Source organism: Calonectris borealis, chromosome 2, assembly GCF_964195595.1.
Source record: "Calonectris borealis chromosome 2, bCalBor7.hap1.2, whole genome shotgun sequence".
Lineage (NCBI taxonomy): Eukaryota > Metazoa > Chordata > Aves > Procellariiformes > Procellariidae > Calonectris > Calonectris borealis.
The window spans coordinates 174,976-190,795 of record NC_134313.1 but is presented as its reverse complement, the minus strand read 5'-3'; the positions used below and the strand labels follow the sequence as shown (position 1 = coordinate 190,795).

The 15,820-nt window shown below is 45.7% G+C and overlaps 1 protein-coding gene across 42 annotated transcripts in view; it reads left to right on the top strand.

Annotated features, from left to right (window-relative positions):
• The window catches only part of SCRIB (scribble planar cell polarity protein), a 115,235-nt gene extending 102,512 nt beyond the window's left edge, over nucleotides 1-12,723 (top strand). For 34 of the 42 annotated variants that reach the window (XM_075140898.1, XM_075140927.1, XM_075140915.1 and 31 more), the window contains 5 exons: nucleotides 1,589-1,753; nucleotides 2,437-2,576; nucleotides 2,971-3,008; nucleotides 6,643-6,694; nucleotides 11,984-12,723. In XM_075140898.1, the coding sequence (XP_074996999.1) occupies nucleotides 1,589-1,753; nucleotides 2,437-2,576; nucleotides 2,971-3,008; nucleotides 6,643-6,694; nucleotides 11,984-12,144 (556 nt within the window). In that variant the 3' untranslated portion in view covers nucleotides 12,145-12,723. Of the gene's footprint in view, nucleotides 1-1,588; nucleotides 1,754-2,436; nucleotides 2,577-2,970; nucleotides 3,009-3,875; nucleotides 3,951-6,642; nucleotides 6,695-11,983 lie in introns of all 42 variants that reach the window. The other 8 variants (XM_075140932.1, XM_075140930.1, XM_075140925.1 and 5 more) reach the window with 2 other exon arrangements.
• The last annotated feature ends 3,097 nt before the right edge of the window (nucleotides 12,724-15,820 follow it).

The window sequence follows — 15,820 nt, the reverse complement described above, 5'->3', positions numbered from 1 at the left end:
CTTTACACTGTAGAAGGGTTAGTGGCTGTTGGGTATAGTGGTTTTGTCCACTATGGGCAGGAGAGAGATCCCTGCATTCCAAACCTTCGGTTTCTTCTCTTCTAAGCGTGTTTTGTTCATGGAAAATGAACTAGTGAAGGGAGAGCCTTTTAGAGGTAAGAATACATGACAAGGAGAAGCTACTTTTAGCTGTCTCGCTTTTCAATTGGCAGATCCAGTGTTACTGGTTTTAAGTTCTGCAGACCAGGTCCTCAGCTCCACTTTGCTTCTGATACCAAGGCGTAGCTTTTTATTCAGTTCTTAGAGAAGTACCTGGCTGATTCCTTGGGTAGGGTTAAGGCCTTGCTTATTTTGGCCTTGGCAGGAATCAGTCGGTCGCCATAACGTGCTCCTTTTTGTAAGACAAGGCTGGACTGTTCCATGCTACCACAGATCTCCAGGATGATCTGGTCTTCTTAGGATCCCTCTTCTATAACTGCTAGAGCAGGCAGAGTGACATGATGGCAGCCAGGGCCCAGGTCTTGTTTCCAGAGGCCCCCAGGCAGCACCACGTGTGCTGTGTGAGAAGGAGGACTGTATTGCCCTGCACGTGGTGCTGCAGCCTCACTAACCTGTGTTTTCTTTAAGTGCATGCCACTGATTTTATTACTTTCTTTCTAATCTTCTGTCTTCTGCTTCTTTCCAGTTTTCTGGTCTGTGCGCTGTCACTCGTCACCCCATCAGTTTGCACCTTCTTGGCCTTTCCTTTTTCTCCCTGTGTCACCAGTGCTCTGCCAGGACATGCGATGCGCCCCCCTTCCCCCCCAGCACACACCCCTGTGCGCTGTTGGGACAAACACACTGGAACCCATGCTATATAAGTGTTCGGGGCACACACAACCGTTGGCATTCATGCCATAGGAAGAGTGTGATTCAGAAGGTACAGGCACATATCAAGGGGGGCAGGTGTACAGCAAGGGCTATATGCATCTTGGCAGTTTTCCTACCATGCACATGCTGTTTTACGGATGCACCCGCCTCTTCAGTTGCATGCGTTCCAGGCAACAGACCTGTTGTAATGTGCTTGTCCATTTTGCTTCCCCTTTTCTCGTGGTCAAACGAAGGTGCATGCTAACAGGTGGTCAGATATATGTATGCAAACGTACGCTAAGAGACCATCAGATGTGTGCATGCGCACTCGCTCACGCCCTGTACTCCCGCAGTCTGCTTCACGCATACACACATACACACTTCTCGTAACAACCTCCGGGGCCTTTTCCATCGGGCTGTTGGGCGTTTCTCGTCCTCTCCTCCTAGCCCATACGAGGGCAGGCTCTAGATGCTGAGGCTCTGAAGGCTAACGCTTCTGGGCACATCATCCCGGATTGCTCTCTGGGGGTTCCTGCTTCTTCTGCAGCAGTTGGTGTTGGACAGGATCAGATATAGGAGCCTGCTTTAATCAGGGCTTAGGTGATCAGACCCTGTATCAGACCCATATTTCTCCTTGCCAGGGTGTGTTCCTGTATCTGTTTCTTTCTTTCCCTGCGCTTGTCCGCTGCGATGCTCATCACCATCATCTCCTCTTCCTCTTCCTCCTCCTCCTCCTCAGATCCTCAGCTCTTGAAGACAGTATTAAACAGTACGAGCAGGATCTGGCCAGGAAGCTGTACCAGTCCCGACAGTGGGCACCTGCTCCTGGGGCCAGGCCAGCTCAGATGGCTAGTCCAAGGCAGAGTCACGCCTCAAGAACCCCTGGGTCAGGAAGCCAATCCAGGTGTGCACAGCCCCCTCCCTGCCAGCTGCATGCTCAACAGTCCTGTCTGCATCCCGACATCCTAATGCAGTGCTCCCCGCTGTGGCCTGCGAGGGGTAGGGAGGAAATTTTAGCGGTTGCTGGTGTTCATTTCCCTGAGGTCCCACAGGCTACCAGCAGTCGTCTCAATGAGAATGAGGGGGGATGCTGGGTCTCTTTGACTGGGAGAAGGGAGCAGACATTTCTGAGGGCTGAGCCCGCTTTTTCTTAGCTATTTCGTAATCTCCTGATGGCTGAAGAGGGTTAAGATGCAACACACTGAGAGCACAGAGGAGAATAAAGCCCTGAGAACTGATCCTACTCGTTTGAGCCCCTGCAGTTCCCTTCCCAGCTTGGGTTGCTCTCCCACGGATATGGTACCTCTGGAAAGGCCTGCAGCTTCTCAGTGCCTTGACGCTTAGCTCTAGGCTCTCCGTTCAACGCACACGACGGCATGTGTGTTTCAGGATGGCAGCAAACCAAGCTGTTCTCCTCTCCTGCTTTGAAAGCCCTGTCTGCCTCAGGGAACCAAGGGTGCTTAATTCCGTCTTTCTGCACTCAGCGTGTTGACTGTGGTCTGGCTGCTGGGCGCAGAAGGCGGCATTATCTTTTATCGAGAAGGCAGTGTCTGATGTCTTTTTCTCCCTCCCTCATTTCTGAGGCAGGATGAAATCACTTGAACAGGATGCTCTTAAAGCCCAAATGGTTATTGCGAAGTCCAAGGAGGGGAAAAAACGCAGCACGTTGGAGCAGCTGGCAGAGTCACCTTCACCTGTTCCTACTCCGTCGCCAACACCGCTGGAAGGTACTGTGTAGCTATCTCTGTCTCCGAGGAAAAAAGTTAACGCTTCTCTAGCTTAACAAAGCAGACGTGTTGAAAGCAATTTCCTCCTTCAGCCTAGATTGGAAGGTCCTTGGGGGCATGTGACATCTCGTAGCATAGGGGGTGGGCCTGATCTATAGAAAATGTGAGAGAACGTCTGAGGTATGGTTCCAGGGAACCAGAGCAGAAATAAAACCAGCATCATGACTTTTTAAACAAAACAGGAAAGAGGCATTTGTTCTGAGAAGGCAGTGTCTTTCCTGAGCGTAGTCTTTTATCACACTTAGATGCTGCTGAATGGAAGGGGCAGATCCGGGGAAGTGTTGCATATAATACAGCCGTTCACTAAACAGGGCTTTTCTGTCGTCTTTTGCAGATTGCAGTCCCAGAAACGTCACTTCACCGGGAAGGCTGGTATGACATACTTCTGCTTGCTTTTGTTATCTCGCCTATAATCCTGGGATTTCTCGGTTACTCAGCTTGGGTGTAGACTGTGCATCTGGGCCCTGGGATCCCTACTTAACCTACTTAAGTACTTAAGCTAGGTCTGGCTGCATGATACACAGAATTGTGAAGAGGGCATGGTGGATGGACATACCCATTGCTAGAGGCATCCCCCCTTTTTTGCAACTACGATGTAACGTCTGTTTTATGTTTCCCTGTTTTATTATTTCATCCTTTTCTTGGTTCTTCATCTCCATGTTCAGAAAGCCTTTCCCTTCAGAGACTTTGGCCCCTTGTTTCCTCAACAGCATAAAACTAAGGACTTCAGCTGAAATCAGCATTTTCCTTTTTCTAAGCACTGTATAAATGCAACAGGGCGTTGTTGCAGAGAACTGTCAAAATTAGAAAACAGACAAACGGAAGAGGGGGAGCAGTTGCACAGAGAGGGGACCTGGTTTTGCCCAAGGTCACACAATACAGCCAACTCTGGATTGAAATCCTGACTGTGCTATAGCTATCAGGAATCTTGCCATGGATTTTCCCCCCAAAATAGGTTTCCTACCGAACTTGGTGTGCATATGCATTTTTCTGGAGCACATAATGTTTTCTCTGCAACTTGGGACCCCTGTCCTGACACCAGAACAGCTAAAAAGACAATGTCCCAGAGGTGCCTCATTTTCAGAGGCTGTATCCAGGCACTCTTGGCACTAACTGAGAATGACGCTCGGCTTCTGCTTTTCTCTCTCCATAGATTGCTCAGCTTGCTACTGGTTTTCCATCCATTTATCTCCCCTTACTCTCTCTTCTCTGTTTCTTCTCTTTTACTATCCCTTCTAGTCCATGTCTGAAAAGAAGTTTGACTACCGGGAATTTGCTGCTATTCCTTCCTCCAAACCTGTTTATGAAATCCAGGTATAAACTGCATGCTGAACCGTCTATTAGATTGGTTAGGGCTTGATGTGATGGAAGTGCCTGCACATGAAGTGATGACCTTCAGAGCAGAGGTTGAATGATTTGAGGAAGTCCTCTTCAAAGGCCCTGTCTGTGTGGGAGGCAATGACAACCAGCCATGCTGAATAACTGAGGGTTTATTGGAGGCTTCAGTCAAGTGGAATTGTGAAAAAGTTGGTCCAGATGGTGTTAAAATTAATGACAAAAGCTTTGCAAATTTAAAACAGCTACATCTTCACCTTAATTGATCCTGAAATATTTTAAGTGAAAGATGAGAACTAAAAGGGGAAAAAAACCAATAGAAATGATTGCCAACAAATTGCAAATTGGAGCAAATGTTAACTTCAAACTGGAATGTATCCAGCATCTTGCCGAAGCAGCAGCTGCGGTGACAATTCTTATATGTTGTAACTCTGCTGTAGGTGAACTGTGAATTAATCGCATGGTAAGAGAACAACAAGTTTCAAGGGTGAGCGCCATGGCGAGGTTCTTCTCCTTCCTAAAAGAACCTCATTTAATTTAAGCTGCTTTGTCATAGACTCACAGAATGGTTGAGGTTGGAAGGGACCTCTGGAGGTCATCTTGTCCGACCCCCCTTCTAAAGCAGGGCCACCTAGAGCCAGTTGCCGAGGACTGTGAACTGCCTTTCTTTTATTGTCTGGGTTAGTCATTAACTGATTGCATTTGTGACAGCTGATTTGAGCAGATACTGTATGTCTGAAATTTTTTTTTTTAAGGTTTTTTTTAGTTTTATGTAAAGACAATGAAGCAGATGCCTGCAGTTACATTTGCATTGTGTGTGGAGAGCTAGCAAGTACTGACATATCGGGCTTTAACTTGCTGTCGTGACACGAAGATCCCAGGTCAAGGTGTCACCCCCAAAGCCAGGCTGACTTCAGCAGAGTTGCAGTTTGAGGATTCTCAAGCAGTTATACATTATTTGATGCATATGCTTGGCTGACTCCTTTCACTGGTGGTATTGCTCAGCCCTTGGTAGTCACTCATCTTTTTCTCCAAGAATGCCTTCCCTTTTGCGGTGTGCGCCTGTCCGGGTTCTGTACCAAGTGAGTTAGAGGGCTGGCCGCTCAAGCCCCAGTGGCAGCTCTGGACTACCCGCGTTTCCCCAAGCCTCTGCTGAGGCCACAGTGCAGCACTGGGTCTTCATGAAGCTAAGAAGGTGCCTCCAAAGGAGGCTACACCTCCAAATCATCAGGCAGTTCCTCTGGACCTCTCTCAGTAGTGCTTGGAGAGTAATTAAGTAGACTGTATTTCTTCCTGGCCATAGTCACACAACTATGTCACTCACTTGGGATCAGTGCGGTGGTATTCGGCTGTGCTGTGTTCCTCAGCAATGCATGCCAAAGTCACCAGAGCCCCCGGTGCTCTGCTCTCTGCTGTTCACGAAGAGCATGACTTCTAGCATACATTTGCTTTATTTCTAAAGCACTAAATGGGCTGAGATCACCTCCTCCTCTTCCTGCCCCCTCCAGTTTTGCTGCTTGCACAAAATAGGCAAGTTTATATGGAAATGAGGGCTTCTTGCGCTCTCACAGCTGTGAAACTTCCCTAATGCTTTCCATGTGAGTGTATAGAGCCACCATCCTTTATGCTACAACTAAAGAAAAATTAAGCTACTTGTGCTCTTGAGCTAAGCAAGACCCCTAAAAGATAGATTTTGATCACTAGTGGCCAGAACTTCCAGACAAGTTTGGCATTATTAAACTTGCTGAATACTGAGCTCTTCTGAAACTTTATCCTCACATTTGTATAGCTCAGAGAAGTGTTGAGCTCTGTAAGTATTGTGTACAAACCTAGAAAGAATATTAGAAGTAACAAATGCAGCCACTTTTGAAGTAAACAGAATACCTCAACAGAACTTTGACCTTTCTATCCTTGAAGCACTATATACAGCTAGATTAAATTCTCCATTTCAGCAAAATAAGTAGGGCTTGGGACATTTATGCCTGTCCCCAGAGTAGTGCTGATCTTCAAGCCACCTCAAGTTCATGACCATGAGCAAACTTGTTTTCTCATGGTGTTGTCACGCTGGTCTGATGAGATACAGACAGCTCTGGTTGTTGGAATGGTCTTTGTTGTGAAGGTTTAAAATTAGCAGGAACTGGTGGAGTTTCATGATCATCACTTAGCCATTTCTCCAAAGCCGTCTCTGCCCTCTGTCGGGATGTAACTGCTTCCTATCCCACCAGTTCTCTATACACACCTGAACATAAAGAAGGAGGTTGATTTTGCCTAAGAAGCTAGGCCTGGGAACAGTGCAAACGCAGAATTAGGATCCAGGACTTTCAAGGAAACGTAGCTCATGTCTTTGCTCTCTTCCCATGTTTCTACACGTTTTCTATAGTCTTTACACTTTCTGCCTTTCACGTCACTTCCTGTCCTCTCCTCCCACGCAGACAAAGTGCAAGGAGGAGAGCTCTATGGCAGACGCACACCGCATCCTGCAGTTCAGGCAACGGGCTGCTTGACGTTAGCGCAAAGGGTTGATGTTGTAGGCACGTGCATTCGCTGAGGGTCGTGCCCTGGCTGCTGTTTCACCAGCGCCTTTGGGGGCAAAAGGTTCTCTGTAGCGTGTGGGAAGGCTGGAGGCCTTGTGCTACGGAGGTGGATGCTTACGCCTTCTGTTCTCTTCCAGTCACCTGATGCAGCTGATGACCTCAGATACATCGATGACAGAAATAACTCAGGTAAGCTCATGGCCAAAGGAGTCGTCTTTGTGTTACTTGCTTCCCACCACAGTTCTAGAGGGTTCCCCTTTGTCTGTTTGTGGAATCAACCCTGAGGTCTTCAACTTCTTGCTGCTTGAAGCAATGTCCTGTTTTGCCCGTTCTAGAATGAAACCTTCAAACTCGCCACATTCAGTTTTGGGTAGGATATTTGCATTGTGCTTTAGTGATGCTGATTTGCTGAGCATGGTGTGCAACAAGCATGCTTAGTTTTCTCCTGGTTTTGTGTTCTGGAGTCAGAAGTGGTAGCAGAACATGGCGGGGAAGTTTTGGCCTCTGTCACCTGCTGTAAGTGGATAACGTCCATTGCTCAGGGTCTGCCTTGCGCCCCTTCTGCTAGAGCAAAGAATCTTGCTGCCTGCAAGATTCATCCTAGCTTAAGACTTGAGAGCATTTGGGTGCTTGAGTACCCAGGTAACTTTCCAAGTCTACGCTTGTGGGTTTGTGTATACGGTCACCTAAATAAACAGTAATTAAAGCTTTGACTGCTGTATCTCTTCAGGCTGTCCTGGCTGTGGCACGTCTTTCTGTCCCCAACGATAATAGGCAGGCTCAGGCTGTCTCCCACTTCCTTCTAGGTGGCTGTAGTAGTGGTGCGGAGCTCGGCAGGGCCTGCCTGCTCCTTAATAGTACTTCTGTTTCCTTCAACAGCTGAAGCTGGTTGTCTTCTGCCTGTTTTGCAGCTATTTTTTCCCCCCTTTATTTTACACAAGGAACAGTTTCTCCCTCAATTTTGTCTTGGCAAACCTCTGTGAGTAAAGGCTGCACTCCAGACAGCTGATCCACGTATGGGCCGTTTCCAGAAGGGGGTTCTGCTGCAGAGATACTCAAGAAAAACTTACTCTCCTGAGAACAACAGCTATTTTTCATCCCTCGGAGTAAACCTCTTAACCCTGGCTTATTCTCTTGAGGCAGTCCATTCAGTCAGTGTACGTAACGAGGAGGTCATTGAAGGGCTGGGAAATAATCACCAATTGCTTAGAGGCTTCAGACCTCGCTATTGCCTGTCATTGGTCTGTTGGGCCCTCAAATAGAATAAAAGCCATAAAAAAAGAGCGTGGTGCCCTATCAAGAGGTTTTTAACCCAGTCCTTAATCCTTAAATAATCCTTAAGTCACCACTGTATGAGGCTGTGATGTGTGTGAGGCACCAAAAAATGCAGGTTTTCCAAAATCGGTTTGGAAGGATAGCAGATGAAGATGCAGCTGAGCTCTTTTGGTATGGGACAAAGCTCTCAAGGTTTTTTTAGATTTCCCCCCACCCCCCATCTCATTCTTCCAGGCAGTGTAGCATTCCAGCCAACATACAAATTTTTATTTTTAATTTTACATAGATTTTGACAAGTTGTAACATCTGTATGAGGAATTTTTAAAATCCTCCTTTTCTGCATCGGTTCCAGCCTCCTGCTAGGCCTGCTTTTGTCTCTTTTCAGATATCCTTCTCAGAACATGTGGAGAAAATATTTGGAACAAAATATTTCTCTGGGAAAATTCTTGAGAATTGGAGTGATTTTTACTTGCATTTTTTTTACCATAAAAGGAAAAGGAAAGGAAACCAGTTGCCAAAGATCAACGGAGTATGTGCTGAACTAGTTCAAAACAACACTGTGTTGTGCATTCTCCTCCCACCCCCTACAGCTTCATTTGCAACTCCCAGCGTGTCAGGCACCAGTTTGACATATCCTATCAGGCCTTTCACTTCTGTGTGCATTTAACACAGCTTTAGAGGATCTAATTGCTACATTTAGTGACACCTTTTCTCTGTACCCCTCTACACACACTGGGATTTTAATCAGAATTATCCTTGATCATGGAATTATGGCTTTTTAATCATATGGTAAACTCATAAGCAATTCCTAAACTTTATGCTGGAAGAGCATTATAACAGAAACTCCAAGGATATCTTACTGCTGACTGCAGGAAGGCATTAGCATCTCTCTCTTCTGAACATCTTTCAAGCACACCATTTTCTTCTTGTCCGTTGCAGATGGGCTCTAAGAAAATGTTCTTTACATTGTCGAGTCTGACTTCATGGTCATCATCTTTTAAATGTATTTAAAAACATTTATTCCAAGTATTTTAAGAGGCCATGAAGTTCTTGAACTACATAATAGCATTTTTAGGGTGGAACCATGCTATGTGTTTGCTTTATGACATAATTTTTCCAGATGACTTACCGCCAGAGTCCTTTGCTTTCCAATCTTATAACCATCGGGTTTCAGAAATACAGCCTTGATGACAGCTTCGTATTGCAGTTATTACTGGATGCCTTATGGTATGCAAGAAACCACTTTTGTCCTCATGGTCTTTGTCCACTTGGGATGTCTAATGTCTACAGCAACTTATACAGGAAAGGCATCTTTTTATCCTACACTAGACTAATCTCTACTGTATTATTAGTTTTGTCTAGGACTCAGCTCAGCAGCTCATATACACATAGGAATGAAAGATGATCTTTCCACCTTCTTGTATTGTTATTTTATCCCCATCCAGCCTCTTTCGCCACGTCTCTACTCCAAAGACTTGCATCCACCCTTTTGTTCTCCAGACTTCCATTTTACAGATTCTTTCCCACCAAAATGCCAAAATTTCACAAAACTAGAATCTCTAGATTCATACTAGTTGCAATGCTTGTGCTCTCTTCCAGTATTTTCTGATTTCTGTCATAGGATAAGAAGCACGTAAGGGAGGCTTGTACTGGTTCAGAATATACCAGTATCCTGTTTGGCTGGGAGTGAGTGAGTTCTTAGGGAAAGAAACAGAAAAAATGAGCTTGCATAGATGCATATTCTCAATTTTCTGTAATCACCTATTAAGTAGGGATGTCTTGAGCCTTGTATTGTACCTAGATCATCAATGGAATGATCTTCTGTAAGATGGTCTAGATTTTTTTTTAATCTTCCATGACACTTTGTAGCATTGAGTTCCACAATTAGGCATTTTCTTTACTTTAATTCTGTTTCTTGATAATTTCCTTAGGTCTTCTGGGATGCCGTGAATAACTGTGACTTATTCACTCTTTCTGTACCATTCATGTAGGCCGGTATTACATCAGTTATCTTTCTTCCAGGCTGAAGAATCCTAGTTGTTCTTTGTGGGAATTGTTCCCACACCCCTCTGGACTTTTTTTATTTTATCTATGCTGTTTTTAAGGTAGAGAAGGAGGACAGGGCTACATGCAGTATTGAAAATGTAGGTGTATGATGAGTTTATGCAGTGGCGGAAGGTGTTCTGTATGTTCTCCCATCTTTTCCGATACCTAATCCTCAAAAGTGAAACGGTTTTGCTGAGAAGTATGCCAGTGTTTTCAGAAAGCTCCCCCTAATGACTACAGAATCATAATCTCATTTTAAGGATGTTGCATTTTATACGCAGTTGGGATTATATTACTTTTATTGAGTTTAAGCATCATCCAAAAGCGTAAAAATAAACTTACTAAGTCAGCACGAAGTTCTGGCTAGTCCCATATTGTGTCTGATGCGAGCCAAGAAAAGAGCATAAAAGAAGAAAAGCATAAAGCGAATCCTTCCAGAATACTACTCCAGGCTACAACAATCTGTGTTTTAGCACTTGCTAAGCCAGAGGCCTTTAATTTTAGAGTTGTTTATTTCTTTCTTGAATCTACTCACATTTGCAGTAAATTTCACCTTCCACATCATTGCCCAGTCAGCTCTGTAAAATCCTGGTGCCCTTTTTTGTAGTTGAGTTTCATTTGACTACCCTGATACACAGCTTGGTGTCATCAGCAGTTCCTCTCAATACAGTCGTCTTCACTTCTACTCCTTCTCATTAGTTACCAAATACTAACCCTAACACGGATAGCTGCCCTATGATGTGACAGCACGTAATATCTTCCTGCACTTTTTCTGTTTTAACTACTCATTTACCTACTAAAGGACATGCCGCCTTATCCCATGGCAGCTTGTTTTGGTTCAGAACTTTGGCTGAGGAAAAATCAGAAGTTTTTTTAAAAGTTCAGTATGCTGTGTTGAGATCACTTAACTTGCATGTTTGATGGCTCCTTTGGCAAATTCTAGTCTAAGAGGGTTTAAAAGGAATGACTTCTCTCCAAGCCACACTGATTGTCTCCTCCAGCCCACCCCCATCTGGAGTTTTATCTGCATGTGCCCATGCCTTTCTTCTAGACCCGTCTGCCTTCTTTGGAAGTCAGTCATCTGCTTACCAATCCCAGTGTCCTTTCAGGATGTCAGATTCGTCGCCTACATTCAGTTGGTTCCGAGGCCTTGTCAAAGAACAGGTTAATGCTACGGTTCATAGTTCAGGAAGGATTCTGAGTTACAGCTCCTCATACCTGGGTGCTGGAACAGGGGTTATTGCATCTTGGAGTCTGGCTCTGGAGCAGAGGGAGGGCCACTGGGTACAGCTCAGCAGACTGTGCACCTTTGGTCTGATGTGTCTTCATAGATTTCTGTATTTGAGGTTCTCTGCTACGTTCAAAGACTTGAGAGAGGCTTCCCAGGAGCTGGTTTGCACTTGAAGGGAGAAATCTGTGGGTTTATGGAACTTTTTCCTTTTTACACAAGTATCTCTCAGTAGTTGCTCAAGCCAAATTATCACAAAGGGCAGATGTTCCAGGTGTATGTCAAAGCACATCCGATAAGCTCTACCGGCTCCTTTCAGGAGGGAAAGGAGCCACTGTAACATCAGCATACTTTAGATGCAGAACACATCCTAAAAGGCCTGAGACCAAGTTACTGAGAGTCCGCCCTGCCAGAGTATCTTTCCTGGTGAGTTCCTTTGCTGATGGACTCAAGCCACAGTCTAAACTTAAGGAAGGACTTAGTCGTGTAACTTCCACATTAAGCAAGACCAAAGTGCTCCCCTATCTCATTAGCTACGGCAAACCACACTGGTAGTCACACTGCTCCTTAGTGCACGCTGCTCTGCTGAGACTAGTGAAGTGCTTGGAGCACTAGCATACGCCCGATTCCTTTCAGTGTACTTAATTTTTCCTAAGGCTGGGCAGTTCCAATAATTTTCAGTGAATCGTGGGTGTTAGGGGCAGGTGTCTTCTCACGCATGTGACTTCCTTCCCAGCATCCACAGTAGTTAGTACATGAGCTACAGAACACCTAAAAGTTCTGGACATGGGACTACTGTAAATCACTAAGACTTCAGTCCTGCCTCAGATTCAGCCCCTGGGTATACCCTTATGGCCACGTTAACTGTATCAGCTATATACTTAACCTAGCACTTTCTCTTAAAACATTAACTTTTCTTGTCTACGCAGTTCCCCAGGAGCAGGATGGGCAGCCAGAGGAAGGGGAAATGTTAGTAACTCGTGATTCATCAACACCTACTTCATCAGCACTTGAAGAAATGGCCCTGTACAGCAGCAAACGCAAACTCCGACACAGCCGGCGCAGTTTGGAGGCTGCTGTCCCTACGTAGAAGATCTGGTGCCTCTGGGCGATGGAATAGCCCAGCACGGGGCTTTTGAGCTTCCTGTGCTCCGGGGACAGCACTGGACTGCCCACACTGCTGCCTCCTGGGCTCTGGATGGGAACTGAGCACCCAGGGAGCATTGTGGTCAACTAACTTCCTTTAAGGCTGTGAACCGCCCTCTTTTCTCACCCAATAATGCACTGGGGCATGTCCTGAACAAAATGGGACAACACTAGATTTATTGATGGCAAATTGAGAGGAGGTGTGGGTAGGAGAGTGGGCAGCTGCAGCTTGTTAGCCTGTAAATATTGTGTGTGGGGGAAGGGTAGGACAGGGAGAACATATGAGTGTGAGAGTGTGTTGGGCTCCAGCTGTTATTTCCTCAACTTGGATTTTTTTAGTGGTTAAGATGGGAGCTTCTACTCTGGTATGAATTAGAAGGAAGGTCCGGCCTGCCTTTGCTCCTATTTAATTTCCAGTCTTTTGCCAAAAAGCATCTCCTTCCACCTCCCGCACCGTGTCACCTCACTTTCTTTGGGGAGTATGTGGAAATGGGTAGCTTGGAGGCAAAAGAAAAAAAAGGAATTCCAGTGAAGTGCCTCCCTCTGACACTGACACCTGTGTGCTCAAGCAAAGACGACGGAATAAGCAGGAGCCTGTGCCCGCTCTGTGCCACTTGCCTCTCTGAGCGCAGCAATCTGTCCTGCCTGGGAGACTGCTCCTGCCAGTATTTTGTGCTGTTCTGGGAGACGGGCACCTACCCAGATGTACACCTAATGGCGTGTACCTCGTGCGTGCGGCGTGAGCCATCGACAAGCAGACTGTACCGAGTGTCAGGGGCGGCCAGGTGTCTTCTGCCAGCACCACGACTGAATTGGTGAGCGGGCAGAAACGAGAAAGGAGCCAAACAGCTGTAGCAAGAGTATAGCAGTGTGCATGCGTGACAGCAGTAGAGAGCAGGATAGCTGGGGATTAGGATTCGGTGGCAGAGATAGGAGGTGTAAACAGCAGATAAGATAGTGGATTAGGATTCAGGACATGGGGGAGGGTAGGAAGTGGCCTTGCTGGGGTCAGGTTAGGAGTAACGGGGTCTTACAGGTAGGAGGATACTAGTGGGCGAGTCCGCTATTTTGCCCGCTAGCTCTGAAATGAAATGCGACGTTACGGGGGTGCCCACTGTGGGGCTCTCAAGGAGCACCTGCAGGCAGGGAGCACAATGAAGTAGGATGGGTCTGGCCTACGCCTTGCAATAACTACACAATTCTGCTCTTTGCCAGTTTGTTGGCTTCAGGCCCCTTTCCATGTAGAACAGGGAAAATACATGCTTGCCTATGCAAGAGGGAAAAAAAGAAAAAGGAGCAAGGGTGTGATTCCTGGTTTCCATTAGCGGAACAAGGGCTGTGAGCAGATTCTGTATCGAGTGAGCTCTGCAGATGTGGAGAGACAGATGCTGCTTATAGCTCTGAAATCAGTCTCTGCTGCCCACTACTGAAGTAAAACATCCCTTTTTTTTTTTTTAAATGCCTCTAATAGGGAGATTGGTATCTGAGCTTGGCAGCAATCTGATCTGTCTACCCCGGTACATTGGTGCTCTCTGCTGAATGCCTCCAGCAGTAAGACCAGAGTTGGACCTTAAGCCTTTCAGCGACTCGAAGTGGCTTGGGAGCGACAGGCACTTCTGCTTGTATATTTGCTGAATGAAAGAACTGGATGCAGTTTCTTTTAGTTGAGAATCTCCTTTCATGCCAAAATCCAGTGGATCATTTTAACTGACTTCATATGTTTTAATTTTACACAGCTTTGAAGGGGGAACTCTGATAATCTCAAACTGCAGCTATGGCTGCTTCCATCATCAGCAATTTGAGCTTTTCCTTTTTAAATCTAATTTTAGCATTTGCTTTTTAACAACAGCAATTTTGGAAACAATCCTGGATTGGTTTTGGTGACTAATTTGTGATTCTTTTTTTCTTTCCCTTTGCGGTACCTTGTGCCAGGCTCTGGGTTCTCTCCCATGCTCTCCTGAGAGACTCTGAGGGAAAATCAGCGCATCAAGACTGTAACTAGTGAAATTTGTACAACCAAAGAAATCTATTTTGTGGTTCAAGGATAATAAAGTTTACTTTACATTTTAGAACCTTTAGTTAATGTGGTTTGCCCTGTGTGAAGCCTGCAATTTCTGTATCAACACTTTGATAGTCACCCCATAATCTAGCAAACATACTAGTGATTTTCCTGCTTTTGTATGCAGAAATTAATGATCACCTAATGAATGCCAACTGCAGGAATATGAAGATGAGCACGTGCAACTCATGTAAATTTGGCAGAAAACTGGCATCTGCGCTGACAGGGGAGGAAGAGAACCTAAACCAGTAACTATTAGCTCCATCTTTATGTAGTTTGAAAGGGACTCCTTATTTTGGAAGTAGCAGCTTCACTCCTGGGGGGGAGGGAGGGGAGTAGAGGTTTCTGCTCCATAGAAGCTGTAGCAGTGCGGAGAGGAAATGGGGACAAACAGGCGAGATGGTAGATGTAGGATACAGGGGTTCAGTTATCACATTCATCACCGACACCTATTTAGAAAACATCCTGCTTAATGGCATGCAAGAGAGGGAGTAAATTCAGGAATGAGGAAAAAAAGCTATAATGTGCTACAACCAAGTAAATCATTTTAATATATCTTTTTTCTCCCCACTTAGACTGTAGTTTTCTTCGGCCAGGTTTACTACTTTGATCATTTTTGTGGCCCTCCTCTGGACCCGCTCCAACAGGTCCATGTCTTTCTTGTGGTGAGGACCCCCGAGCTGGACGCAGCACTGCAGGGGGGTCTCACCAGAGCAGAGCAGAGGGGCAGAATCCCCCCCCTCGCCCTGCTGGCCACGCTGCTCTGGACGCAGCCCAGGACACGGTTGGCCTTCTGGGCTGCAAGCGCACGTTGTCGGCTCATGTCCAGCTTTTCATCCACCAGTGCCCCCAAGTCCTCTCGGCAGGGCTGCTCTCCATCCCTTCATCCTCCAGCCTGTACTGATAACTAATCCAAGTTTAAAAGGGACTCTTAAAAACGGACAATAATTGCAGAAAATCTATGCAACAAATTAAGCCCAGTAAGATCAAGATCAGATAGTATGGGGGAAGAGCTACTGTCCTAAACCTGTCCAAATAAAGCAGAGCATTACTACGCTGGACTGATCTGACGAAATCTACACTATAGTTGAATAACGTTATAGAGACTTTCTATAGAAAGCTGGTACTGAATCAAAGACTGTAAGCTCAACAGCAGTAAAGATGCCAGTGTCCTTCTACAAAGGGTAGTCCCAGCGAGAGTAATTTACGACATTTACATAGACCATATAGTCAAAGTAATTTTCCCCAGAAATGGGGAAAAAAAAAAGACCACAACCCTACAATTATGCAAGGCATAGTAATGAAATCTTAGCCATCAGGGGCCTAGCTCTAAAATCTAACTTTCAAAGAAGTATACATGAGTAGAGATGGAGACAAGTAATTTGGAACTTTAAAGCCACTTGAAATTTGGGATAACTAAAATCCTGAATCCTCACCTCTAGCGAGCAGGGGGAAAAAAGAAATTCTACACAAGGCATAACTCGCGCAGATGGGAAGGCATCTTAGGGCTAAGCATGGACTAAGGCTGCTTTTTTTTTTTTATTCATTAGATACTTTGTGC